General features: G+C 48.3%; 1 protein-coding gene across 6 annotated transcripts; it reads right to left on the reverse strand.

Annotated features, from left to right (window-relative positions):
- Window positions 1–1,423: 1,423 nt before the first annotated feature.
- CCDC92 (coiled-coil domain containing 92) lies at window positions 1,424–25,704 on the reverse strand. 6 transcript variants are annotated; one of them, XM_083476748.1, is made up of 4 exons: window positions 25,508–25,704; window positions 4,780–4,926; window positions 4,164–4,205; window positions 1,424–2,760 (listed from the first exon to the last, which is right to left on the reverse strand). In XM_083476748.1, the coding sequence occupies exons 2-4, from the start codon at window positions 4,907–4,909 to the stop codon at window positions 1,985–1,987; spliced, it is 948 nt and encodes a 315-aa protein (XP_083332874.1). In that variant the 5' UTR covers window positions 4,910–4,926; window positions 25,508–25,704; the 3' UTR covers window positions 1,424–1,984. The 6 variants fall into 6 exon arrangements, with proteins under 6 accessions (XP_083332874.1, XP_083332876.1, XP_083332879.1 ...); XM_083476750.1 differs by having other exon boundaries at window positions 4,780–4,929; XM_083476753.1 differs by having other exon boundaries at window positions 4,780–4,929; window positions 25,336–25,689.
- Window positions 25,705–26,203: the final 499 nt, after the last annotated feature.

Below are 26,203 nucleotides of genomic sequence, written 5' to 3' on the forward strand. Positions count from 1 at the left end.
CGGCTGCTGCAGTTGCAGAGTTCTGAGATGCAGGCGCAGCTTTCTCCAGAAATGAAGCCCTCTAGATGCATGGGCACAGTGGAAAGCTATTGGGTGAGAGTAGACAGTGGCGCATGCAGGAGTTCCCATTGCAAATACAGTGGTGCCTCGGGTTACATACGCTTCAGGTTACAGACTCCCCTAACCCAGAAATATTACCTTGGGTTAAGAACTTCGCTTCAGGATGGGAACAGAAATCGTGCCACGGTGGCGTGGCAGCAGCGGGAGGCCCCATTAGCTAAAGTGGTGCTTCAGGTTAAGAACAGTTTCAGGTCAAGAACGGACCTCCGGAACGAATTAAGTACGTAACCAGAGGTACCACTGTACTTCATTTCAGATTTTTTTAGGGGTGTGTGCAAAATATCAATCTGAAACAGAGTTTAAGAAATAGATTTTGGAAGGAGAGGAGGAAATTCAAAAATTTCCCTGTTTTTGAAACTAGCTCCATTTAGCAGTATTGCTATGCTGTCCTAAGATGAAGTAATAAGCACTTTTCAGTAGGTGAGCGTAAGGCAGGGATGGGGAACTTGTGGCTCTTTAGATGGTGCTGGACTAGAACTCCCATCATCCTCCACCACTGGCTATGCTGGCTGAAGCCAAAGGGAAGCTGTTGTCCATAGCATCTGGAGGGTCACAGGTTCACCATTCGTATCATAAGGGCTAGATTTTCAGTTAAAGGCACATTTTAAATGAGGAACATTTTGAAAATGTTATTTGCTGATACCAGCTGTAGCTTTCCATCTTTGCCATATAGTTTAAGAAGTTAGTTTCAGGCTTCTGGCTGAGTAGCCTTTAAAAAAACACCACCACCAGAAACTGGTGCTTCTGCTCTGTGCTTTGATTAAACTTTCCATGAGGTGACTTTTTACCATTAAGATTAAAATGTAAAACAAATTTCATAACCTCTCCCCACAAAATAGATGTGATTATTTATAAACTTAAATAGGGGGTGGAAATTCAAAAATGATAGGCTTTCCTTTGTCAGCAAGGATACAGTCGTCATAAGATTGAAAAATGAGTCTTGTTATGGCTGCAAAGCAGCAAGCTGCATTTCTGATTGGGCACAACCAAAACTGGAGGAATCTTCCACAGAAAAGGTAAGGACCTCTTCCTCCAAGTGTCAGCTACGCAAACTGCTCAAGTTGTACAAGTTTCCATCTGGCAGGCGTACGGGCAGGAGGAAAAGCCTGGCCTGCAGGAGTACATTGCATCTCCAGAGTTTAAAAGATGCACAGCTTTACTCTCTCTATTAAGCAGAAACCGTAAAACCTCCATTGTGTTTGTAGGTTTCCCCTTTCTTTCCCCTGCCCCAAAAGGAAACAGCCAGTTGTAATTGTGGAAAACTATTTCAAATATTGAACAAAGGACACAAAACAAGATCAGCCAGGGTTAATAAAATAGAGTTTGTTGGGATTTTAGTAGCTGTAGATAAAAACGTAACAGAAAATATGAACACTGTGATCCAGACCATGTGATGGAGGGAGGAGGGGTCACTCAGCTGTTCTTTTTCTTCTCACACTGGTGGTCAGCGCTGCCCCTCCCCAAAAAGAAGGATTTGTCATGACTGTGCGAAGTGATACATACATGGAAGGCTTGAACCATTAGCAGCCAATACACAGTGCTGCAGGGCTATCATTAGGAGGCTATCAGACTCTGTCATTACTATTGATTAATAATGCAGACTGTTTTGCCTGGGCATTTGCCCACAAGTGCGCTTAGAATAAATGAAGGAGCATTGGAAGCAAGCAGTCAGGCAGACACCTGAGTTTGGCCACAGCGTTTCATTAAGTAGATAGTCATATTGGGGAATCCATTGGAGGAGGTTATTCTAGTGATGGAAAGAATTTGGCATGCATATGGGATTTGAGGGGGGGGAGTGACTGCAGATGCAATTAACCCTATTTGTGATCACAGTGCATAAGAGAGTCACCTCCAGACAGTATGCTTAAACAGTTCTATCTGTCCCTGAATGTTTTCGGACCACTTTGCTCCCATTCACCTGATCCACTGCTAGTGTCTCAACCTCTGGCTGCGCCTGGGGTGAAGCAACGTGGTGGATTCGGTGTGCCACACCAACGTGAGCCTTGTGCTGCTTCTCCCGGGCTGGGCTGTGGGGCTCAGCAGAGGTGCGTTCCGAAGGAATCGGTGGAATGACTAAAGGCCTCTCTTTGATAAGGTGGATCTCGGCAGTTTCCCTTGCCAGTAAGAAGGGAGTGGGATCAGGCATAGCATCAACCGGCTCCCGTAACAGCAGTTTGCGGCTATCCGATCCTAATCTGTAGGCCTCTTCAAATTCAGGATTGAGGGGGGTGGACAAGCTTTTCTTCATTCTGCGCCGCGGAGTCTCTGGGAGCTTATCTTTGGGAGGGGCTGGTTTGTAGCTGGACAGCACTGGGCTCCCGGATGGAGAGCTGTCAGAAGTCCCACTTGAACTCATGAGCTTCTTCTTGGTTGCGTGCAGCTGTGAGGTGAGGTACGCAATCGTGCTGGCGCGCTGCTCCAGTTCACTCGACAGCATGTTCAGCTTATGGCTTTTCATTTTCAGTTCTTCTAAATACTTCTTTTCCCTCTCCTTGATGGTGTTCTCAAGCACCATTATCATTGCATTCTTTTGCTCCAGTTCCTTTAATAGCTCATTGTTTTCAGCCTCTTTCACTTTCAGCTGGGCCTCAAGTTCTTCACACTTCCTTTTGAGTTCTTCACTTCTTGAAGTCCCACTTTCTGAAAGAGCAGGCAGGCAAAGAGTTTTACACCATGTACAGTCAAGCAAACTCACTAAGAAACATGTTTTCCTGCCACAAAGGTGATTAAGGTAAGAAACTAGAGCAAAAGCAGCTGCACAACATTGGAACAATAAGGAAATGCTAAGCATTTCTTGGAAGGAAGTGGCTGAAGTGTTTGCTCTTCTCCCAAATTCTTCAAGGCATGAGAATCACTGAACTTTAGTAGCAGAATCTCAGAGAGCTCTTAGAATGCTGGCGTTTCTCAAACTGAGAAACATAAAACAGCAAGATATGCTTACAAAATCTGCATATCTGACAGAACAGGCCCATAAACACGCAAGGCACAAACTTTCCAAGAGTCTGCATTATAATCCCATCAGACTGTCAGGAAGGGAACAGGGGGCAATCCAGTAGTTCCAATTACCAGAGTATACTTGAAGTAGGAGAGGGGATTGTGTAAAGAAAGAGATATGGGCTCAGAAAGAGTGTGTGTGCACATGGAGAGTGACTCCGTGCAGCCCAGGGATAAAGGCAAGGAGGCAGCAGAAGAAGACAGTATAGGAGCCAAATAGAAACATTCAGTGAGGCTTCAAGGCTGGGGAGAGGCATGGCAAATAAAGTATAGAGGACAGTATATTTTTTTGAGGTTTGAGAAAATATAAAAAGGTTAAGACGAAAGGGCTCTAAAATTGTCAGTAGGACTAGGAAGGGTCTGTTTGCCTATCACTTCCACACATTTACAACTCTCAGTACGGCTCCCAGAGCTCAGAAACTACTTGCGCTAATGAAATTCCCTGTCGCACCTGGAATAATGGGAGTTTTGAACGCTGGCAACCTATGCTTATACAGTCCATTCCCCCCCAAAAAAGCTACCTGGGAGATTTCTAATCTCAAGGTTGTGGGTTCGAGTCCATGTTGGGCAAAATATTCCTCCATTGCAGTTGGACTAGATGACCCTTGTGGTCATTTCCAACGCTATGACTCTGTGAGTCTATGAAAATCAAATCTGTGAAGAGGGAGGTGCAATTTGAACCAGCCTGTTTTGGGGAGATTATGGGAGCACTTCTGTCAAAACTGACATTCAAGTAAATGCTGGGAAGTGAATTAGCACAACCAGAAGCTGAGGCAACATTGCTAGTTGTCACAAGAGTGAACACCACCAGCCACAGCATCCACTCCTTATCTTGATCAGCCTTGATGTTGGTTCTCCCTGATGGAAGGAGGGCTTCAGTGTAAGAAAGTTCCATAAACTCCTGGCCTACAGTGTTCATTTGAACTTCTTTGCAAAACAACTTCAATGCAACACTCCAAGAAGGTGCCTAGAAAGTGCTCAAGATTCTCTCCTTGTCATTGCCAGCACTTTCCACATCCTCTAAATAGAAGATGGTTGAGACCACTCACCTGCTGAGTCTGAGCTTTTGAGAGTCAATTCGTACGTCAGATCTGAAAAACATGCAGAGTTAGGAAAGCTGGAGAAAACTTGCCCATTTGCAAAACTCATAAACAGAACATTTTCACAAAACATTCAAAGTCTTGCGGCTCCCAGAACTGGGTGATCAATTGCAGCAGGATCTTTATGTCAAACATTCCTGCCCCACCACAAAAGGTGGGCTACAAAACAAAACAAAAATTGAACAAACCATCCTACTCAAGAGCAGACCCATTGGAGTTAACGTACTTCAGTCTATTGACTTTGGTGTGTCTACTCTAATATGACTAGTTGTCTTACCAAAACTCTTTAGGTCACTCTAAATCAGCTGAGAGTCTTCCCTGGGAAGCCAGGTTTAGATGCATACCAAAGGCTAGCAGAGAGGTAGACACACAGAGCTCTTTGGGGAGAAAGTCCCAAACCCCAGATGCTGCTGTCAAAAGGTACTGGCCTTTCCAGTATGAAGCAATGTGGGGACAGCATGAAGAGGGGACTGACATTGGAGAGAAGCAGAGGACAAGAGCAGAAACGCCCCGAGCAGAACAAAGGGAAGCTGCTTGGAAGCAAAGGTGGCTTGGGCCACATTACCTGTGCAGTGCTGCTGTAGTCGCCGAATCTCAGCATGCAGCCCCTTGAGGGTGTCTGCGTGTTGCCGCTGGAGGAAGAGCAGGTTCTTCTGGGCGCTGTGCAGCTGGTTCTCCAGGTTTGATGTCGCCATCCTGACATCCAGTGAACCTGCTGAGTGAAGGGCAGAAGAGAGGAAACACAGCACTTTGAGACCAAATCAGGGGCCTTTTCCCTTGCAGTTTCCAAGTCCAGGGCAAAGCAAGTGAGCTTTTGATCAATGCAGCTGTGCCAAAATGAGCCCATGTGCAGAGAAGGCCATTCCCTTTCTGCAGCATGGACACTTTCAACTAGGATGTGGATGTTTCCAGTTGTGGAAACCCCAGTGCATTCAGGGTAGCCATGCTCATGATGGGGGTGGGGGCAGAGGACACCACCAGGTGCTCATTTGTTTGCAGTCAGCATATTAAAAGGATTAGTGCCAGACAGACTTCAGGGCCCTAATCCCTTTAGCAGACTGAAGTGGAGTTCTGAGAAAACCCAGGAGTATGAGCTGCCAGTCACCTCCCTGAGCTACATTTAGAGAGAGACTGTAATCCCTCATAGACGGGGAAGCCCGCCGATAAGCCACGATCTTACAAACCAACAGCAAACAAACATTCACAGGGCCAGCAAAGGCTGCAGCTGAGCAGCACTGAACAGCTCAGAATGGCAAGGAAACCCACCACCACCAGGAAACCTTTTTGTGAAAAAACATCTACTTGTAGCAGGTATGCTGCCGCAGCTGATAAGACACTCATGCTTCCAGCTGCTTCTGGTCCAAGAGCAGGAATGGGGAGTTTGTGGCCCTCCAGGGATTGTTGGACTACAACTTCTGTAATTCCTGACCACTAGCCATGCTGTCTGGGTTTGGTGGGAGATCAGCATCTGAACAGCACTATGCTAGTGATCTCTAACAGGCCACAACAGAACACACACCAAATCTGAGAGACCTAGAGTCAGTGGGACTGGATGAACGGAAAGGGCTACTGCATGGTCTGTCAGTGAACCAGGCACTTGAGGCTGATGGCCAGAGTTTACTGCAACCCACAGCTGCCGGAGAGAAGCAGCAAGACCTTGGGAGCAGCCTCTGCTGAGATGAAGCTTCACGCACAGACTGGGGGAAGGTGTGCGGCAGAGGAGCTGAACCATGTTTCAGAGGCCCGCTCCACTGTCGTGGATACCGCCTGGGACTTCAGGCAAAGGCCTAGGCTATCCTTTCCCAACCTGGTGCCTTCCAAATGTTCTGAACTACAACTCCTATCAGCCCCAGCCAGCACATGCTGTAGTTCTGGACACCTGGAGGGCCACAGCTTGGAGAAGTCTGGTCTAGCTTACCTCTTAGGCTAGAGAATGGTTGTGGAAATAAAGACTGTAAAACATTTCAGTAAAAACGCTAGAGACATTAGCTAGTAGCAACAGGTAATGATTGCTAATAGGTTACGGGGTTTTTTTAATTGACCAGCTATGGAGATTGACCAGTCTCTTTGTAACTTAAGGTGATGCTGTTTGCAATCAGGGGGGGGGGGGCACAAACCAGGATGCTTTCTGTCTAAGCAATGACTGGCATGGGGGCCCACCCTCAAACCGGGTAGGAGGACACTTGCCCTCCAGCCTACCACTCACTCACAAGAGGTGCTTAGTTGACATGCTTGTTTTATAAAAACAAAAGCTATGCAGCCTGGTTTGTAGACACAAACTCTCATTTCTTCCATGAGGAGGGCAAACGACACCAAAGACAATCCTGTCTCTGTCTTATCACAGCTCCTATTCACCCTGGAAAAGACCCTGATGTTGGGAAAGATGGAGGGCACAAGGAGAAGGGGACGAAGAGGACGAGATGGTTGGACAGTGTTCTCGAAGCTACCAGCATGAGTTTGACCAAACTGCGGGAGGCAGTGGAAGACAGGAGGGCCTGGCGTGCTCTGGTCCAGGGGGTCACGAAGAGTCGGGCATGACTAAGTGACTAAACAACAACATTACCCAAGAGGAAGCCTTACTGGGATCAGCAGCCCCGTCTAGACAGAAACCAATACTGCGATGTTATAAACACATGTGCCAGACTACTACCAGCCCTCAAACAGTGTGTCGCTTCTGCTCTACTTCTGCATGAAAAACTAAGAGCAAACATCCTACCCAGAAGAGACCCACTGAAATCAATGAACATGACTAATTGAGGTCCTTTGATTTCAATGGGTCTACTCTAAGTAAGCCTATGGTCTGGAGCTTGGTTGGGTATTTTGGAGCCTTATCAGTGTCTAAAGTGTGCTGTGATACATGCATGAAGCTGCTTTATCTGCTGAGGGTGGTCTACTCTTGACTGGCTGCATCACTCCAGGGTCACTGGCAGAGAAAGCTATTCCACATTACCTGCTATCTGATTATTTTAACTGAAGATGCCAGGAATTGAACCCAGGACCTGTTACTGGCAATGTGATCAATCACTGAGGATCCTTCCCTTATGATAAGCTTTAGTGCAGGGGTGGCCAACTCCCAAGAGACTGTGATCTACTCACACAGTTAAAAACTGGCAGTGATCTACCCCCTTTTTTGGGATTTGGGTCAAAGTTGTTGAGTTTTTCCAAGGAGGAGATAAAATGTTGAGCTTTATTTAGGGAAGCCACAGTTGTTCAGCTTCTTTGTGGGGAGCCGATGATCCACCAGTGATCTACAGCAGATGTCCACGATCTAACTGTTGGACATGCCTGCTTTAGTGCTTTTTCTTGAATGAAGAACCTCTCTTTTTAAAAGACTTCACATAGCCACTTGGACAACTCAAAGGTCTGAGTTAACTTTTGTAGTTCTGGTAGCATGTGTGTCCTTGACAGATTAAAGGCCAGGAGAGGGGGAGTTGGAGATCTCCCCAAAAAACAGAGCATCCTTGCAGAAATAGAAGAGCAAGTTTGTGCAGAAGCTTGTTCCACAAAACAATGGAGCTTTCATGCAATTTACAGCAGAAGGATCCTGGATCAGGATTAAGTTTTGTAAACAATTCTAAACCAAGAGAGAGTCTCCAGTAAAGATCTCTTTGCAACGGAGAGACACAGCTCAAAAGTGTTCTGGTGGGACTCTTGATTTCTGCAACTGCCTTAGAATCACGAAAGCACGGCTGTGAATTCAACAACCTCAATTAACTAGTTGGGTTGAGTATTGGTAAATAATGGGAACCCACAGACAGCCCTTGTTTTCCCATTTCTTTTATAGCTTCAGAGCTCCTCTCTCTTAGTTTTGTGCGTAAGGCTCAACTCCCCAAACCTATCAAGCAGTCTCTGTCAAAGAACACATTAACTTGCCCAAGCTGTATGCATTCAGACTTCAAAAAAGCAAAATTAAAACGCAGCAATGGAGACATGGTGTAGAGTACAGCAGTGCCATCTCTGACTTGCTTTGAAGCGGCATATCCTTGGCTAAAACCCGGGGAGGGGGGGGCCTTTATAAACAGCCCATTCCATTTCGTTCATGGCCTCAAGGCCCATCCTTCACTAACGCTGTCAATATTTCTTAGCTACATTATCTCTCTCCAATGAGCCAGCCTTGTCTGCACAGCTAAAAGCTTTACTGCGTCTCAGATTCCTTAAGTGCTTGCTGAATTCCCACTGAGTGGGTGACATAGCGGGGAAATGGTGCTCCCTTCCTAGGCATGGTACGACTCACCCAGCCAATCATCTCGCAGCAAGCCCTTTGGACTCTGAAAGCAGGTGGGGGTGGGGCAGGGGAGAGGCTTACCAGCAAGAAAGGCAAGTGGGAGATTTTGTTTTGTGCAAGTCACACATTATTAATTTAAAACATGTTCCCACTGAAATACAAAAAACACAAAAACTAAATGGGGGCCCCATCCATTAGCTTTGTAGCATTTCCAGTATATGCCAGCATGCACAAAGCAGTTGATGCTCCTGGAAACATTCAACCAACAAGTCTTATTCTGGTTACTCTATGTAAACATTTGCATTTACTGTTTCTTTGCTGATGACACCTGATGGAGACAGGAGGTGGGAGCCTGAAGTTAAGATGGCAAAGAACTGGAATTGTTAAAGTTCACAGCTCACTAGCAAATAATCACTCATGGAATCTGGAGAAGGAGGCAACTGCCAGATGCTGCCGCAGACAACACCTTCACAACAGCAGACACACAGTTCCAGGGATCTTCCAAGGACAAGACCAGACAGCAGCTTCCTGTACCCAGGACTGAGTGCTGCTGCAGCACACATGGGAGCATGGGAAGTCTGCTGTTGTCGTCCCCCCAACCAACAAGGCGTGTTGATGCTCACTTATGGAGACACCAAAGGCCTGGCAACCGGTGGAGGGACTGGTGCAGGCGGAAGCATTCCACACAGCTGGGTGTGCCTCAGCGCTCCCTAAACTGCCGCCATTCAGCTGTCTTGGACTACAGCTTCCTGAGTTGGCTTGAGCTGACGAGAGGTTAAGCAGAAAAGAGCCTCTCTACTCCTGCCATGGAGGTCTGTGTGCCAGGGAGGGAGGGGGGAGGGAGTGCCATTCCCAAGATTCCCGACCTTCACCGCTATGTGAAATATCTGCTCTACCAATGAAGCATTACCAGCCCAGGCGAAAGAGAGTCCAGTGCCAGAGTCCAAAAGCAGTGAAAGGGGACATTTCCAGCTGGGGTGTGTGTGTGTGACTCTGGTTGCCCAGCAGTTGGTCTATGAAAGGAATATGTTTCCTCCCTTTGTGGAATACTAGAAGCTAAACCACAATTAACTGCTGAAAAGCATCCCCAAACATTGCTAACCAGTTTTAGCTGAGAGAGACTGGCTTTATCCTGAAGTACTTTATCAAATGGTAGTGTGAAGCCACCTAAAAGTACAGGCAAATGTCACCTCTACACACATGCACACAAATGCTCGGTCATGAAGTTCACTGGCCAGGCACTGCCTCTCAGTCCAACTCACTTTCAGAAGACTGCTGTGATGATAAAAGACGGCCAGGGTGGTGGGAGACTACAGTGGTACCCCGCAAGACGAACGCCTCGCAAGACGGAAAACCCGCTAGACGAAAGGGTTTTCCGTTTTGGAGGCACTTCGCAAAACGAATTTCCCTATGGGCTTGCTTCGCAAGACGAAAGCCCATAGGGAAATCTCCGGGGACCTCTTTTAAATGCTAGCGGTGGGGAGCAAAGCCTTTTCCCCCCCTCCGGCCTTCAGAAGAGGTCCTGGAAGGCTGGCGGGGGCCGAAAGGCTTTGCTCCCCAGCGCCAGCATTTTAAAAGCAGTCCGGGATAGCAGGGAAGCGCTTCCTGCTATCCCGGACGGCTTTTGAAGGCAGGAGAGGTCCGCGAAGCCTGGGCGCACTGCGCGCAGGCTTCGGCATGCCGGCAAGTCTCCGCCAGCAGCGGCAGCGATGCCGCTGCTGGCGGAGACATCCGCGAAGCCTGGGCGCGTTGCGCGCAGGCTTCGGCATGCCGGCAAGTCTCCGCCAGCAGCGGCAGCGATGCCGCTGCTGGCGGAGAGATCCGCGAAGCCTGGGCGCGTTGCGCGCAGGCTTCGGCATGCCGGCAAGTCTCCGCCAGCAGCGGCAGCGATGCCGCTGCTGGCGGAGACATCCGCGAAGCCTGGGCGCGTTGCGCGCAGGCTTCGGCATGCCGGCAAGTCTCCGCCAGCAGCGGCAGCGATGCCGCTGCTGGCGGAGAGATCCGCGAAGCCTGGGCGCGTTGCGCGCAGGCTTCGGCATGCCGGCAAGTCTCCGCCAGCAGCGGCAGCGATGCCGCTGCTGGCGGAGACATCCGCGAAGCCTGGGCGCGTTGCGCGCAGGCTTCGGCATGCCGGCAAGTCTCCGCCAGCAGCGGCAGCGATGCCGCTGCTGGCGGAGAGATCCGCGAAGCCTGGGCGCGTTGCGCGCAGGCTTCGGCATGCCGGCAAGTCTCCGCCAGCAGCGGCAGCGATGCCGCTGCTGGCGGAGACATCCGCGAAGCCTGGGCGCGTTGCGCGCAGGCTTCGGCATGCCGGCAAGTCTCCGCCAGCAGCGGCAGCGCTGCCGCTGCTGGCGGAAAGGTCCGGGAAGCCTGGGCCGGACAGCTTTTGAAGGCAGGCGGGGGGAGCAAAGACTTTCGCCCCCGCCAGCCTTCAGAAGAGGTCCAGGACCTCTTCTGAAGGCTGGCGGGGGGCAAAAGTCTTTGTCCCCCCTGCCTGCCTTCCCAGGGGCTTTTAAATCGCCCCGGCAGCGGAGAAGTCCTCCGCTGTCTGGGGCGATTTTAAAATGCCGCCCGCCAGCATTTTAAGATCGCCCCGGACAGCGGAGAAGCCCTCCGCTGTCCCGGGTTTTTTTAAAATGCTGGGGGTGGGAAGAAAAGCCCTTGTCTCCCCCCCCCCAGCCTTCAGAAGAGGTCCGGGGACAGACTGTCCCCGGACCTGGTCTGAAGTCGGTTTCCCTAGGAACGCATTAATTGATTTTCAATGCATTCCTATGGGAAACCGTGCATCGCAAGACGAAAAACTCGCAAGAAGAAAAAACTTGCGGAACGAATTAATTTCGTCTTGCGAGGCACCACTGTACATATGTTGCCTTAAGCTCTTTGGGCAAAAGACAGCATGCAAACAGAGCAAGTGAATGAATTAAATGAAACAGGCCTCCACCCTGTAGCACTCGGAGCATTTGACATTCGAGTCTCCAGGCACCAGCCTTTGTTGGTGGTCCACGTGAGGGGCTGTAGCCAAAGTTCTCTGTCTGCTAGTGCAAGGGTGCTTATGCTAGGAGGTGGGTCAGTTTTAATGTTGCACAACAGAGGAATCCAACACAGCAGCTGCACTAGCAGAAACTCGTTGCCAGCAATCTTCTGCCAGCACAAAACATTTTGTCAGAGGAACAAGTTACACCAGTAAGTGACTTTAACTTAGCACTACATTGGATACAACCTGAGGTGTCCGATGTCTGAATCAGTCGTAAATCTGAATGTACTGACATCTGAAGCTACCTTTGGCCAAATGAAACCTTTTGGGCAATCTATCCTACTAGCAGCAGCTCTCGGGGCCTCACTGAGGGCTCTCTCTCTCAGCCCCGATACGTAAGACCCTTTTAGCTGGAGGGACAGAACCTTTGGCAGGCAAAGCATGCACTCTTATCACTGAGCTACGGCCCCATCGCACTCTTGGCGACTGCATTCTTGGAGCAGTGATCTGCAACAAAAACAAACCAAATTATTTCATTTTATCTGAGGTTTGTGTTTTTTTTTTAAAAAAAACCCAGCCGTTCCAGTGCTATATAGTCACACCTTGATATTGCTGGCTGAAAAGTCAGAAGAACCTTGCTAATGGACCACCACAACCCTGACAGTATCTCCTGGCAAGCAAAGACCCCCACCCCCCTTCTAAAATGGATTATAAATTTATCAGCTGCTTAGGAAATAACAACTTGTGCAGGTCCAGCTCCACTGAGACCATCAGGATTATACAAAACGACCATCTACCCTGTCAGAGCTCTCTGATCTTTTCCCTGAAGCCGGGCAAGTGCTTACCAGGTTTTAAGAAGGCAGCATGAGGGCTGGGGGGTGTGTGTCAAATTTTGGATTTTCTCCCTCCCCCCACAAAGCAGTGTGCAGCCCATGGGTTCCATCATGTCAAAGTACTCTTGTGGCCTACTTGGTATGAAAGGTTGGAGCACCTTGTTCTCAGAGGTGTAGGAAGGGGGGTGCGGTGGAGGCGGACCGCCCCGAGTGTCATCACTGAGGGGGGTGCCATTTGGCGTGACACCCACGACACTCAAGCCTACCCTGAGTTGTCGGGGGAAGGGGGGAGCTGCACCACTTTGCCGGCGGCCTCCCCCCTTCATTTTGACAGCTCGAGGGAGGCTTGGGAGTTCTCTGTCTGAGGGCGGTGCTCTCTGGAGGGACATTTGGTGTGCTCCCTGGGCTCCCCCTGGTGTCCCTCTCGGGGGCTGCACATCCTCTCCCGTCTGGCTGCCCCCCCTGGTGCTTGTGAGGCATCCTGAGCCCTGGAGGAGGAAGGAGGAGAAGGGCGCTGGAGGCCGGCCAAGAGCGGAGCAGATGCCCCGCGGAGCCCGACTGACCCTCCCTTGCTCCATGCACACAGCCCCCCACCATTGAGCCCTTGAACCAGGGGGCATTGGCTGCTCAGAGGAATCAAGAGAGGCCAGGAGGGTGGAGGAAAATCTTCCTCTGCTAAGTTAGGAACCGAATGTTTGAGCGGCCTCTTGGCCACGCTCCCGGTGGGCTTGGGGGGGTGGAGGAGGGCTCTCCCAGGCGCAGGGGAGTCAAAAATGGGCAGCCCCCCAGCAAGAAGGGGCTCTACCTGCTGGCTGCACTGGAGAGTCCTTCACGGCACACGAAAAAGGAGGCGGAGGACAGGCCCCCTGATGTGTTGTCGGTCGCCTGGTGACCAGCAGGGAAGTGGAAGGGCGGGGCTCCTTCCAGCTGCCCAAGAGCCATGTCGCCCACCCACCACTCCCAACTCATGGGGGGGGGTGACAAAAAAAATTCCGCACTGGGTACCACCTGACCTTGCTACGCCTCTGCTTGTTCTAGAGGGAGAAAGGAGGCCTTTGGAAAAGGCTTGTTCAGTAGCCTTCCAGAACTCACTGGAACCTCTTTTTTCTTTCTTTCTGCACATGGCAGCCATTTTGTGCTGGCACCCACGGCACTTTTATGAGTACCAACACTAAAAAAGGCAAAAAAAGGCAGTGTTCTAACCTAAGGCTGACTTTGAACTCTACACTGTACAAAGAACAAAGCTTTCATCTCTTTTTCTCTCTTCCTCTCCTCTTCCCCACACCATTTCTCTAAACTAGGGGAGGGAAACCTTTGGCCCATGGTCCAAGTACCACCCCTAGGCCTCTGCGCGGCCATCGGGACCGGGGCGCGAAGCCCCACCCAGCTCCCGATGGCTGCGCAGAGCTGCCTCCAGTCCCGGGCTCAGCACACTTCTCCCCATCGCCAGCCCCACAAGCTCGGGGGACAGCAGGGAGGCAGAGCGCGCCTTCCCGCTGTTCCCCGACCTGGTTCTTCCAGCCCCGCACCTGGGGGGGAAATAATTTTTTCCCCTTTATTTCCCTCCAAAAAAACTAGGTGCGTCCTATGGGCCGGTGCATCCTATGGAGCGCAAAATACGGTATTAAAAAAATGCAAGCATGCAAACACAGTTGTGGCACCAGTTTCAGCATTCCACTGATAACTCAGTGCCACCTAAGAAGGATGTTTTAAAAGATTCTGAGATTTATTATTTTAAAAAAATACCTTTTATTACTAAGATTTTAAAAGGACAGCAGCACCAGTAAATCTTAATACAATAACACTAAACATGCTAGAGGGAAAAATCATAAAAATAAAACAAGAACAGGAACTGTCTCCAGAATTGCTTTGTGGAAACCATGGTTAAGTACTAAGTAGAGCAGGAATAAATAGGGCAATAAATGAAAAGGAGGAATGCTGGTTTTTAAAGCAGGGCTGGGTGAAGGGGGAATGATTCCTTTTAACACAATTTGATTGCAGCTTTTTCATAATACTGTAAGATAAAAGGAACTAATCTAAACAAAAACAGAGAGAGAGAGAGAGAGAGAGAGAGAAGAAAGTGCAGAGTCCTCTTCCAAAGGCAGCTCTGACCCCTTGTCTCACATGGCTGGACCCCACCCTGCTAGCTCTCACCTGGGAGCTTTCCTTTCTTCTACCAGTTTCTTCCCCTGGGAGATCCTCCTCTCAGTCCAGTCCACCAACCATCCACAACTGGGTGAAGGGCATGATTCCGACCAGTCAGCAAAACAAAGGCATATGTCATAGGTAATGCCAAATAAAGTTGTTTTTAGTTTTTTAAATAAAATTAGTAGAGCATGAAAATCCAAGGCATCTAGTCACCAAAGCAACTAGCAATTACCGTATTTTTTGCTCTATAAGACTCACTTTTCCCTCCTAAAAAGTAAGGGGAAATGTGTGTGCGTCTTATGGAGCGAATGCAGGCTGCGCAGCTATCCCAGAAGCCAGAACAGCAAGAGGGATTGCTGCTTTCACTGCACAGCGATCCCTCTTGCTGTTCTGGCTTCTGAGATTCAGAATTTCCCCCCCTTGTTTTCCTCCTCCAAAAACTAGGTGCGTCTTGTGGTCTGGTGTGTCTTATAGAGCGAAAAATACGGTAGATCCTGGTGCCCAGACACTTAAAAATGTGTCCTCTGCCAGCACTGTAATGCCTGGTCTTCTTACTGGTTGAGTTCACAACCAAAAGGCACAGGTAGTTTCCAGAAAAATATGGAACCAGCCCTTTAAGAAGCTCAGTGAGCTCATGTTCTTTTCAGAAGAATATAAAAAGCCTCTAAACATTTTCTATTTTTAAAGGCATATGACATGTTTTATGAAGTGTACATTCCCCCCCACCACCCCAATCTCCCAGACAGAATGCTGTAGTCTCCTTTCAGTCGACCTCTGAATGTCTCAGGTCTTAATATCACTGTGGAGTTATTTTTAGGTACTGTGGCAAGTCTCTGATGGAGCAGCAACGGAAGAACAATTAAGAGGAGAAAGTCTCAAAGGCTATCAAGAGGAACACCCCAATGCACTCAGGAAATGAGCAGAGATAAGCAATAGGGACGCTTTTCTAATTTCCCCCAAGATGCTTTCTGGAAAACTGATGCAATTTACTTTAAATCAGGGAGGGAAGATTGTCACAGGGCCAGGTGTGACTGACCACGGGCCCTTTCCATGTTATTTGACTCCAACTCTGATCAGATTCAGCCTGCATGGCCAAAAGTCAGGGGTGCTAGAAGTTCAGCTAGAACTGGAGGGCGTTGGGTTGTTGAGCCAACAATGGTAGGTGCAGTTTAATATAGCTCATACCTGAGAGCCAATGTTGCAACAGCCATCTTAGAAAGACAACCAGGTGCCAAGGCCCAGGACAACAGAAACACCTTCATGTGACCTAATGCAATGAAATTACTCCATCTGGGTGGAGCCCAAGGGCTGCTGCCGCTTTGTGCCTTGCATCTTATAATTGTTGGGGCTGTCCAAAGCTCCAGGCCATGTTGTTTCCTTCACAACAAAGGTGGGGGATCTGTGGCCTCCAGATGTTGATGGACTACAGATCCCAGCAACTGGCCATGCTGCCTGGACTGATGAGGAGCTGCAGCCCAACCACATCTGGAGGTCTCCCATCCCTGCGCAACAATGGATGCACAGAGGTGCAACAGCCAACAGAGTGCTAGCAGGAAGGAGGGAGGGTTGGTCTGCACATGAAGCAGAACGATGTAGAACAATCATGAGGGGACAGAGTGGATTGTACCACTTCAGGGAGCATTCTATGCTCTCCCCAAACATCTGCAAATGGAAAACTAGTACATCAGGGAGAAATGTTCTAATCCATCTCCCTCTCTCCCTCCCCCTCTGTTGTGCTATACTTCTACTTGCCAAGGGGTGGGTGGTTTGTTTGTTTTAATCCTTAGGGAAATCCACTTCTGAAGGCTTCTCTATCTAAAGTCAATCTCCCACCTCAGGTTCCTATAACCACCACCTGCTGTCAGCTGCACACCAGGGCTCACATACTGGCAGCCAGACATCAAAAAAGTGTGCAGAGACAGGAGATGGGAGGGGAAGAGACTGAAGACACATGGTTGGCCACATCAGCATCCACAAGTCTCATACTCTTCTCCTACCACCCCATGCTCCCTCAGAACCATTTTATAGATTATGTGGAAGAACATGGTGAAATTTGCAGCTGTGCCACTTTGAAAGGCAAATGGGTCTTGTGTCTGATTTTTTAATCAACACCCCCCTCCCCACATAAATGCAAACCACTTCCTACAGGGGGCTTGTCCTGTGTTGTCATTCTAAAAAACTGAGAGAACATGGAGTTACTGGGAGGAAGTAAAGGTTAAGGCTAACCCCATCAGGTCCAGTCGCGGACAACTCTGTGGTTGCGGCGCTCATTTTGCTTTACTGGACGAGGGAGCCGGCGTACAGCTGTCAGGTCACGTGGCCAGGACTAAGCCGCTTCTGGCGAACTAGAGCAGCGCACGGAAATGTCGTTTACCTTCCCGCTGGAGCAGTACCTATTTATCTATCGTACTTGCACTTTGACGTGCTTTCAAACTGCTAGGTTGGCAGGAGCAGGGACTGAGCAACGGGAGCTCACCCCGTCGTGGGGATTCGAACCGCCGAGCTTCTGATCGCGAAGTAAATGTATATGCAGTAAATGCAGTAAATGTGGATGTGCTGGCTAGGGTTGTAGTCCAAAACATCTGGTGTCACCAGGGTAGCAAAGGCTGAACTAGAATCAGTCCACTGGGGAAAAGGCTTAGCATGGCCCACTCTTCAAGGCCGACTCTTCAACATGCTAGTTTTCACTAATTGCATGCAAATATGTGTTTTTAACAACACATTAATAAAAATGAGACTACCTCACCTAAAGCAGCCTAAAGTAGCACAATCCAAAATTCTACCACCTCATTCTGCATAGTTTGTACTATTATCCCTCCCTACTCTCCCAATTTTCTGGGCAGAACAAAAAATGGCAAATTTACAGCAGTCTCTTCTGAGCAGCTGGAAACTGAAAAGTTAAAAGGTATACATCCATATGCACTCAAAATATGTTATCACCAAAACCACATCTGAAAGGTACCCAGCAGTCTATACTCATCTGCAAAAACACTTCTGAAAATTTAATCTTGGATGGCTGTAGTCTACTGGCTTCAGAGATGCGGCAAACTGCCCCACCCTCTGCTTACGCTTGCAAGCAGCCCTGAGTGGCTGAATTTTTTAAAGTGTCTATTTTTAGCCCACTTCAAACAGCCTCTCCAGTAGAAATTACTGTTAAGTGGGTGCTTTGCAGATTCTATGAGAGGGATGCTCTTACTGTGAGACATTTTCGGGGGGGGGGGGGACTGTTTGAAGCAGCTGTTCTGTTGCAAGGATTCTGTTTACACTCAGAAAAAATGTGTGTCTGTCATTTCTGAAGCTCTGACACTCCTAGTAGAGGGAGGTTAAATACATCTTTTCACTTAATATGCAGGGTTTTTGTTTTTTTAAAAACTTGGAAGGCAGTTAATGGGATCACGCATGGGGGGATTTAACCTTTTCCTCCCCTGCTGCAATCCTGAGGAATAACCCTCTTGTAATGTTGGTATTTAGGTGTTGGTTTTTTTTTGGGGGGGTGGAGGGGATCCTTTACTGGTGCTAATGAGGGATTCCTCATCCTCCAAAAACAAACATAGCAGCATCTGGTAGGATTATCCTCAGCACTCCAGCAGAAGAAGGAAAGGTGAGATCCCCCTCCCTGCCTAAAGTAACCCCCAGCTGATGGCAGCAACATGAAGCCCCCATGCATATTAAATACAAAGACACTTCTAGTCTGGCTGTGGGACTTCTGAATGCTGAATCTCTCCATCCTGCCTCCATATCAACTAACATCAAAACTTGGGGTGTTACTGGTGTCAGAGAGGTTGCTTCTGGCAGCCTTTAGTGCTGTTATCTTTTCCTAAAATACAGACATGGGTGGGTGGGAATGGTAGCAAGTAGAGCCTGCAAATGCTTATACAGATACTGAGGCACAATCTGGGGATGGGGGGGACGGGGACGGGACAGCTGCACCTCCCAGTGGTGTGTGCTGACATTTTAAAAAACACCACTTTCCTAAAAGTGGTTATTAGCGCTGAAGATATGGAAGAACTGAAGCAACACACTCTGTATACTATCAATGAATCTTGGATAATTTAGGGACGTCTTGGGCTGCAATCTCAAAGCCCTGAAATTAACATACTTCCACCCTTCCTGGGTGGGTAGTTATCGGAGGCTGGAGATGGGCAGCATTTTTCATGAAGCTGAGGTGAGAGGAGAGGGCCATAGTTGCCCATGGTAAGCAAGCCACACTCACTTTCCTGTCACCACAATTTGCAAATTCTAACAGCGCCCCAAGAGCTTAGAATCATACAATCTTAGAGTTGGAAAGGCCCCAATGGTCATCTAGTCCAACCCCCTGCAAGGCAGGACTCTCAGCTAAAGCCTCCATGACAGATGGCCATCCACCCTCTGCTGAAAAACCTCCAAGGAAGGAGAGTCCGCCATCTCTCATGGGAGTCTGCTCCACTGCCGAACAGATCTCACTGTCAGAAAGTTTTTCCAAATGTTTAGTCGGAAACTCCTTTCTTGTAACTTGAAGCCATTGCCTTGAGTCCTACCCTCAAGGGCAGGAGAAAACAAGCATGCACCCTCTTACATGTAACAGCCCTTAAGACATCTGAAGACAGCTCTCTCCTCTCAATTTCCTCTTCTCCAGGCTAAACATACCCAGCTCCTTCAAGCATTTTTCGTAAAGGCTTGGTTTCCAGATCCTTGATCATCTTGGTTGCCATTCTCTGCACACTTCCTAGCTTTTCAACATCCTTCTTAAATTGCAGTGTCCACAACTGGTCACAGTATTCCAGGTGTGGTCTGACTAAGGCAGAATACTTCTGTTGAAATAAAAAAAATCCTTCCTGTAGCACCTTAAAGACCAACTAAGTTAGTTCTTGGTATAAGCTTTCGTGTGCATGCACACTTCACACAAAAGCTTATACCAAGAACTAACTTAGTTGGTCTTTAAGGTGCTACAGGAAGGATTTTTTTTATTTTGACTATGGCAGACCAACACGGCTACCCATCTACTTCTGTTGATGCAGCCTAGAAGAGCATTAGCTCATGTTAAGCTTGTGGTCCACCAAGGACCCCTAGATTTTTTTTACATGTACTGCTAGTAAGCCAGGTGTCCCCCAGCCTATCTTTGTGCATCTGGTTCTTCCTTCTTAAGTGCAGAACCTTACATTTGTCCTTACTGAAATTCATTTTGTTAGCTTGAGCCCATTTCTCCAATCTGTTAAGGTCATTTTGAATTCTGATTCTGTCTTGCAAGACCTGTTTGTTCAAGAGAATGAAAGAGCAGAGTGTGTACACCGTGGAAGCAGCGGCAGACATCTGAACATACCACTTTCAACTCTTAAAAGTTATTGTCTCCCTGCAGCATAAGGGCTTCTTCCACACTTTTGCAGAAACACACTCTGGTCATGCCATGCAAGCAGAACAGATCTTTGTGCACTACATTTTTAAAACCTCTTAATCTATACTTCATCAGATCAAGGATCCATCTAGCCCAACATACCTTTTTCACAAAGAAGCAAGTCACTGGCCCCGCACCTCTTCCCATCACGATGCAAGCACTACGCTTCCATCCATATCCCCAAAGCAGGCAAGCACTCTGCTGCTAAGGCGGAATGGCAACCTGCCACTTGCTGACAGCATAGTGCGGACAAGGCCTTGGCAAATGCCAGATTCCACTACAGGCAACCCAACAACCCAGCAGAGAGAAACCCATGAAGCCACCAGGGCTACATTACTCTGCCTTAATCAATTTATTCTCCAACTGAGGTGGACAACTTTCTTCAGCATTAGAAATTCACCACTTCAACAGTCAGGACTAGAAACTTAGTCCTTATTTTAAAATCACAAAAGCTTGTGTTCATGGGAATCGAAGGCAAGCAGAGCACAGAAGAATGAGTGCGAACCATTTCTATCTGTGCAGATAAAAATATAATCACTACTAAGTTGTTTGTTTTACATTAATTTTGAAACAAAGACGTAAGAAGCAGGCAGGGATTGAGGTTGCTTTAAAGTTTCTTTAGCAGACCACCATCTGCACAGCTGAATCAACAAGTCCTGGTTGCACAGCTTTGAGGGCAAAGAGAGAAGGATACTTCTCATTTACAGACAGGGCAACCTGTCTTGCTTAGCCTCACCCAAGCAGCACCATTTTTTTACAGTGATGTAGCAGAAGCAGCCTGAGAAAGAATTCAGTTGGAAAAATATTCCAGCCAAGTTCTGAAAAGGTGGAGATGCTTGTGAGACACAGCAGGGGTCTTGCTGCAATATGATGGCTTTCAACTGTGGACTGCAGTAAAGGGGAGAGAGGGAATGCCTGCAAAAGGAACGAGTCATCAAAGTTTAGCCTCAGATAATTCCAAAAATCTTTACCTCTTTTTAAAATTATTAAAAGCGGACACCACAATCATCTACACAGTAATTATGACAGACTCTTTTCCAGCCACTAGAGTCCAATGCCCCCATGAACATCAAACTTAGTGAACGAGCCATTCGTCCCTTGTCTTACAAAATGCACACACACACTTTGTTAATCACTGACTGCAAGCAAACAAGTAATGTCCTCCACCATTAAAAACTGGCTATATAACAAATACTAATAAGTTAATTACTACAGTAGGCTGCACCAGCATTAACTTACAAATTAGTTTTTAAAGTTAAATGTCACTCTTAATGCAATTTCTTAACTTTCAGCAACTTTGAGTACTTCAATCATCTAAAATAAAAGGAATGACAGACTACAAGTGTCATCTGTACCAAACCCAGAAGAAATTTTTCTTTCTTCTGCTATTCTAAAGCTTTATGCCATTTCCACAGTCTTCAGAGGTAAACAGATTCCAATTACCTGCCAGCTAACAAGAATGAAGTGGGGGGGGCTGCCCATTGTTCCTGCCCATCTAATCACAAGGGATTGTGTCCCATTCATTATTTCTTAACAGTAGCAATTTTCTATTTTACATAGGTAGAGCTCAACTGGACCAATTAAAAAGCAATGGCATTGAAAAAAAAAATCAATTACTAATCAAAATTTGTACTCAGACTTTACAAACTAGCAGTGATTTATATGTTATAGCAATTTTTGTATAAAATCTAAAACTGGATAGCAGATGCAAAAATTATTAGGAAGAAGGCCAAATATTATTGCTAATGTCTAATATATTAATTTTACCTATTCTTTTACAAAGGCAACCCCTCCCTCAGACATGGCTGCCCCACCTTTTAAGTTGAAAACATATAGTAACAAAGATTGTGATCAGACTTCAAATTCTACAAAATACAGGTGGGGTATGTGTGTGAGGCACATGCTGCAACTGATTTAATCAGTAAGTGAGATAATTTGGCTAAGGTGATTCAAAAAGTCTACTAAATTAAACTAATTTAGATGAGGAAGGAAAACCAAATATTTCTGTTAATCAAAAATAGACAAGTTCCCCTACAAACCAAGACTCTCACACAATCAATCTCAGAATAATCATGATTTATTTATAGTCAAAAGAAGAAACAATTAAGAAACGGGAGGGATTGTTGCAAGTCCAGTTTGAAAGCCAGCAACAGCAATACAGTATTAAGATGGTTAATTGCTGCTACTTAAGAATGGAGAGAGAAATACCTTTTGCTCAAGCATTCCACATCCCCCAAAGCAGGAAAGTCTCCTGGATCTCTTATGAACCTGCAATGCGGACGGCAGTCTTACACCCCCCCCCCGAGATGCCAAAGCGCCTCTCTACGTCCGTCTTAGGTTACATTTCCAAACGCACTGCCACAACTTAGCAACATACCTTAATAAATTTCACATTTCCCAGCTCCAGTGATGAGCAAAAACTAAAACCCACCCACCCTTATGTCCCACCTTGGGCTTAAGCCGAAGAAATATGCAGACCACGGCCGGCCAGCCCGGTAGCTGGGAGGAACTCCATTTCCGGGGAGAAGCGTGCCTTGCCTTGCCTTGTTAGCATTTCCACAAAGGACAGGACAGCCAGGCGGGCTTGCGCCCAGATCCAAGCCCTCCTTCCCACACATGCCACAATGCTCCCATCCTTCCCCTCTGCTTGTCCACGCGATGCGACGGCGATGTGACTGCTGCAAAGGGAGATGATGATGGCGATAAGGTCACCTCTCCCCCTCCCCTCCCGCAGCTCAGACACAGCGCTGCCCTTCAGAATCCTTCCTCTCTCTAAGCTGAAAGGGAAACCAGACCAAAGCCAACTCTCCCCTGAAATCCAACAGCTCCAGGGTAGAGTATTTGTATTTTACAGACAAAATACAACACTGGGACCAGAGCTGGCAAAGGGGGTGGGGATAAGATTTCACATTAGACGTGGTTAGGAGGCTGTGTAAACTCCATACATTTAAAGAACCCACCCCCAAAGAATCCTGGAAACTGTAGTTTACCCCTCACATAGCTACAATTCCCAGCACCCTTGATAAAGGACGGTTCCCATGGAACAGGATTCCTGCAGGGATAGAAGAAAAGTGAGTCCAATGTATGCTGAGTTAAATAAATGAGGCTAGCACTTTTGCCAGTGGGGTCACACATTCTGAGAAAGAGGGGCAGCAGAGCAGGCAACTCCCCTCTTCCCCACTTGCCACTGCTCCCAAGAGACTCCAGAAAGGAATCCCAATTCCCCCATGAAATGCTGAGCAGGGGAAGAAGCAGAGTCACTGCAGAGACCAAGTGGCAGGAGGGAAAACACCCACCTTTGTTGCCTAATCAAAGAGAGATGCACAAACTGGCCTTTCCCCTTGAAGAAAAATCCAAGATGGAAAGAGGCAGCCCATAAGGCTGAGGTGCCCAAGGCACTGAAAAGACAGAATCAGTTCCCTGACTTGGGGAAGGCGAAGGCGGGAGAGAGAGACCTTGCGGCCTTTTTAACTGTACATGAACCCCACTGTTGGAGTGCCCTGATTTCTCTTTCTCTCTCTAATGGAAGGGACAGTGAGCCTTTTTCCCCAACTGTCTTCACCTCTTTGCTATATGGCAGGGATGGGGAACCAGTAGCCTTTGAGAGGCTGCTGGGTTGCCCATCCCCACCAACCCCCATCTGCATAGCCAATGGCCAGGGATTATGGGAGCTGTAGTCCAAGAACATCCAGAAGACCACAGGTTACCCACCCCTGCTATATAAGCCAGCTGTCCTATTCATTTACAAGGATAGGATGCTTTGAACCCCTCCCCTTTGAGATCACACTCAGAGCTTATTATTCAGGGGAGACTGCCTTGTTCTCACCCACAATATAACTCTTTAACCGGTTTAGCGAAAACTTGCAACCATCCCCCTTCAAGCACTTACACAGAGATGGAAAACACAAGGCATACCCTGGTCCCACACTTGCACAAAAGCTTCTGGGTATTTCTCCCACCCCCAAATAGACAGAAAGACCAAGGGCTTGCTTTTTTCTATAGCAGGGATGAATAACCTGTGCCAATCCAGATGTCGCTGGACTACAACTCCCATCATCCCTAGCCATTGGCCATGCTGGCTGGGGCGGCTGGAAGTTGGGAGTCCGGTAACATCTGGAATACCACAGATACCCTACCATAGCTCTATAGGGAAGAAATGCCCAGATCTTTCTCTTCTCTTCCCACCAGCTCCACAATCTTGATTTAAATCTAGAGTGGGGTAGAAAAGAATACGAGGGCAGGGATGAAGCAAAGTGAAGCAGGTTAAAGTATGGTGGCATCTCTATCTGTCCCATATGCAGGTTCCCTTTCCTCATCTGTCAGGATGGGCTGTTTTGATCCTCCTTAGAAAGACAACTCCAGCAGGCTTCTTTGGGGGCTCTCTTGGCCCTCAAGGCACTTCATCCACACATCCATAAGCCAGAATGAGAACATTTCCCTCTTCCCTGTGAAGATCCCAGTGTGTCTTCAGTCCAATACATTTGGAGTGTGAGTGTGTGTATGTGTCTCTTTTTCCAGTGTCCCTCTTGGAGGAGGATCCACTTCTATAAAACCTATTTATTTGTTTGTTTGCTGGGGAAACCAATGCCCAAATGAAGTGTGTCCCATTTTAGCCCAAATATGGGCTGCCTCTACATTAATCTTCTTTGCTAGAACTCTTTCGGGTTGCTGGGGAGGCCCATTGCATGCACGTTCTCTCCTAAATTCTACAAAAGGGAACACTCCCAAGCAATCAATTCAGGGTTTACATGGATATGTGAGCGTCTTTTTTATTTTCCCATTTCTTTTTGGAGGAGAATCTACTCTCCACTTGTACTAACTAAAGAGATACAAGTGTTATGATTTCTATTTCGCCAGGTAGGGTGGGATATTTAACTGAATGGGTACTTTCTCCCCCAAAGTTCCTTTTTGCAGGAATACTCACACCAAACGTACATGGAGAGGAAACTGTCCTGCCTCTGGCCCTCTCTGGTATGAGGTGCTTTGTTGAAACATGAATGTGTTCCTGGAGTCTTTCTCCCACTTGGAGGAATACCCCCTCCCCACTTGACCTGAGGGAGAACTGTCCTCTCCAACCCCACAGTGGGGAGGGGCAGTGGACTTCTCACCTGGGAATGAGGATGCCCATTGTTTCCCAGGAAATGGGGAGGCTAGAACATGCGGCCGGATTCTTACTTCCTGCCCCTGTCCCCCCTTACACCCTTTCCATATGGTGGAGGGAGAGGGGCAAATGAGCTCTGACCCACTGCAGAAGAGGCGCCAGAAAGTGTTCCCCTCCATGGGTGCTGCCAGCGGAAAGGGGGAGCTGCTCCCAGAGGTGCTTCTGAATTTCCCACAATGCCCTGGGACACAAGGTGGGGTCTGTGGGACCCCAAGAGGGTGCCCTGACCAAGCTGACCAAATGATGGGCATAAAAGCAGACAAGCAAAGAGGGGCAGGGCAGGCGCCAGAGGGCACCTTCCTGCTTGTGCCCTGGCAGCCCCCGAGGGTGCCCCCTGCACCCACCTTGATCAGTGGAGGGGAGGGAGGTGCCCCATAACAGGAGGAGTCCTGGAGGAGAAGCTGCTCACCTGGCTGGGGACCTTCTTCTGCCCCCCACGTGACGCAAACGGGGGAGGAGGCGTCAAGACCCCCCACCAACTGAACGTGTGGAAGGAGGGGCGGGTTGAGTCAGTCCCCCAAGGCGGTGCATGCTGGGAAGAACGCGATGAGGGGTCGTGGGGGGGGGCTTCTCATACTCACCCGCCGCCGCCGCCGCCGCCGCTGCTCCCCCCGCCCCACTCGGGTCCTGAGGGGGGGAGGGAGGCCGAGGGAGGGGCAAGCGCTGCCCCCGGGCGGGGGGAGGGAGGGAAGAGGAGGGAGGGGGCCGGGGTGACGTCGAGGGCAGAGGAACTGCGCAGGCGCGGAGGCTCAGGTGCAGCCGCGGCGAAAACAGCAGCTGCGTTGCCGGGGCAACCAGGCCGGCGCTTCCACCGGCGTCGGTTGAGGCTTCCTCCCAAGCCCCGCCCACTGCCGGAGCAGCCGGAAGTCCGTCAGGTGCAGCTCGGGACAGAAACCCGTCCCTTGCTTTTCTCTCTTTTGTAAAAGGCTTTAAGATTTCCCCCTACAATCAAGTGATCTATCTATCTATCTATAAATAAAATGAAATAAATCAGTAATAATAAGGAAAAAAAGAAAAAAGTTGGGCGAAACAGTACAAAACAAGAACCAGAAAACAAACCACGCTTCACACCCATTACCTCATAATTCTTGTGATAGTATTATTATTATTACTACTACCACTATTACTACTACTTATTACAGCAGTTTCAACTAATTTTGTGCCATTGATTTTAATGGGATTTTCTTTGGATTTAAGTGATGTTAAAATAAGATCTTTGCCACCTTTCTGCATCGAAACAGAACGCGCTTGCAGCAAAGGTTTAAGATCAAACCAAG

Source organism: Podarcis liolepis, assembly GCF_965112155.1.
Source record: "Podarcis liolepis genome assembly, chromosome: 15".
NCBI lineage: Eukaryota > Metazoa > Chordata > Lepidosauria > Squamata > Lacertidae > Podarcis > Podarcis liolepis.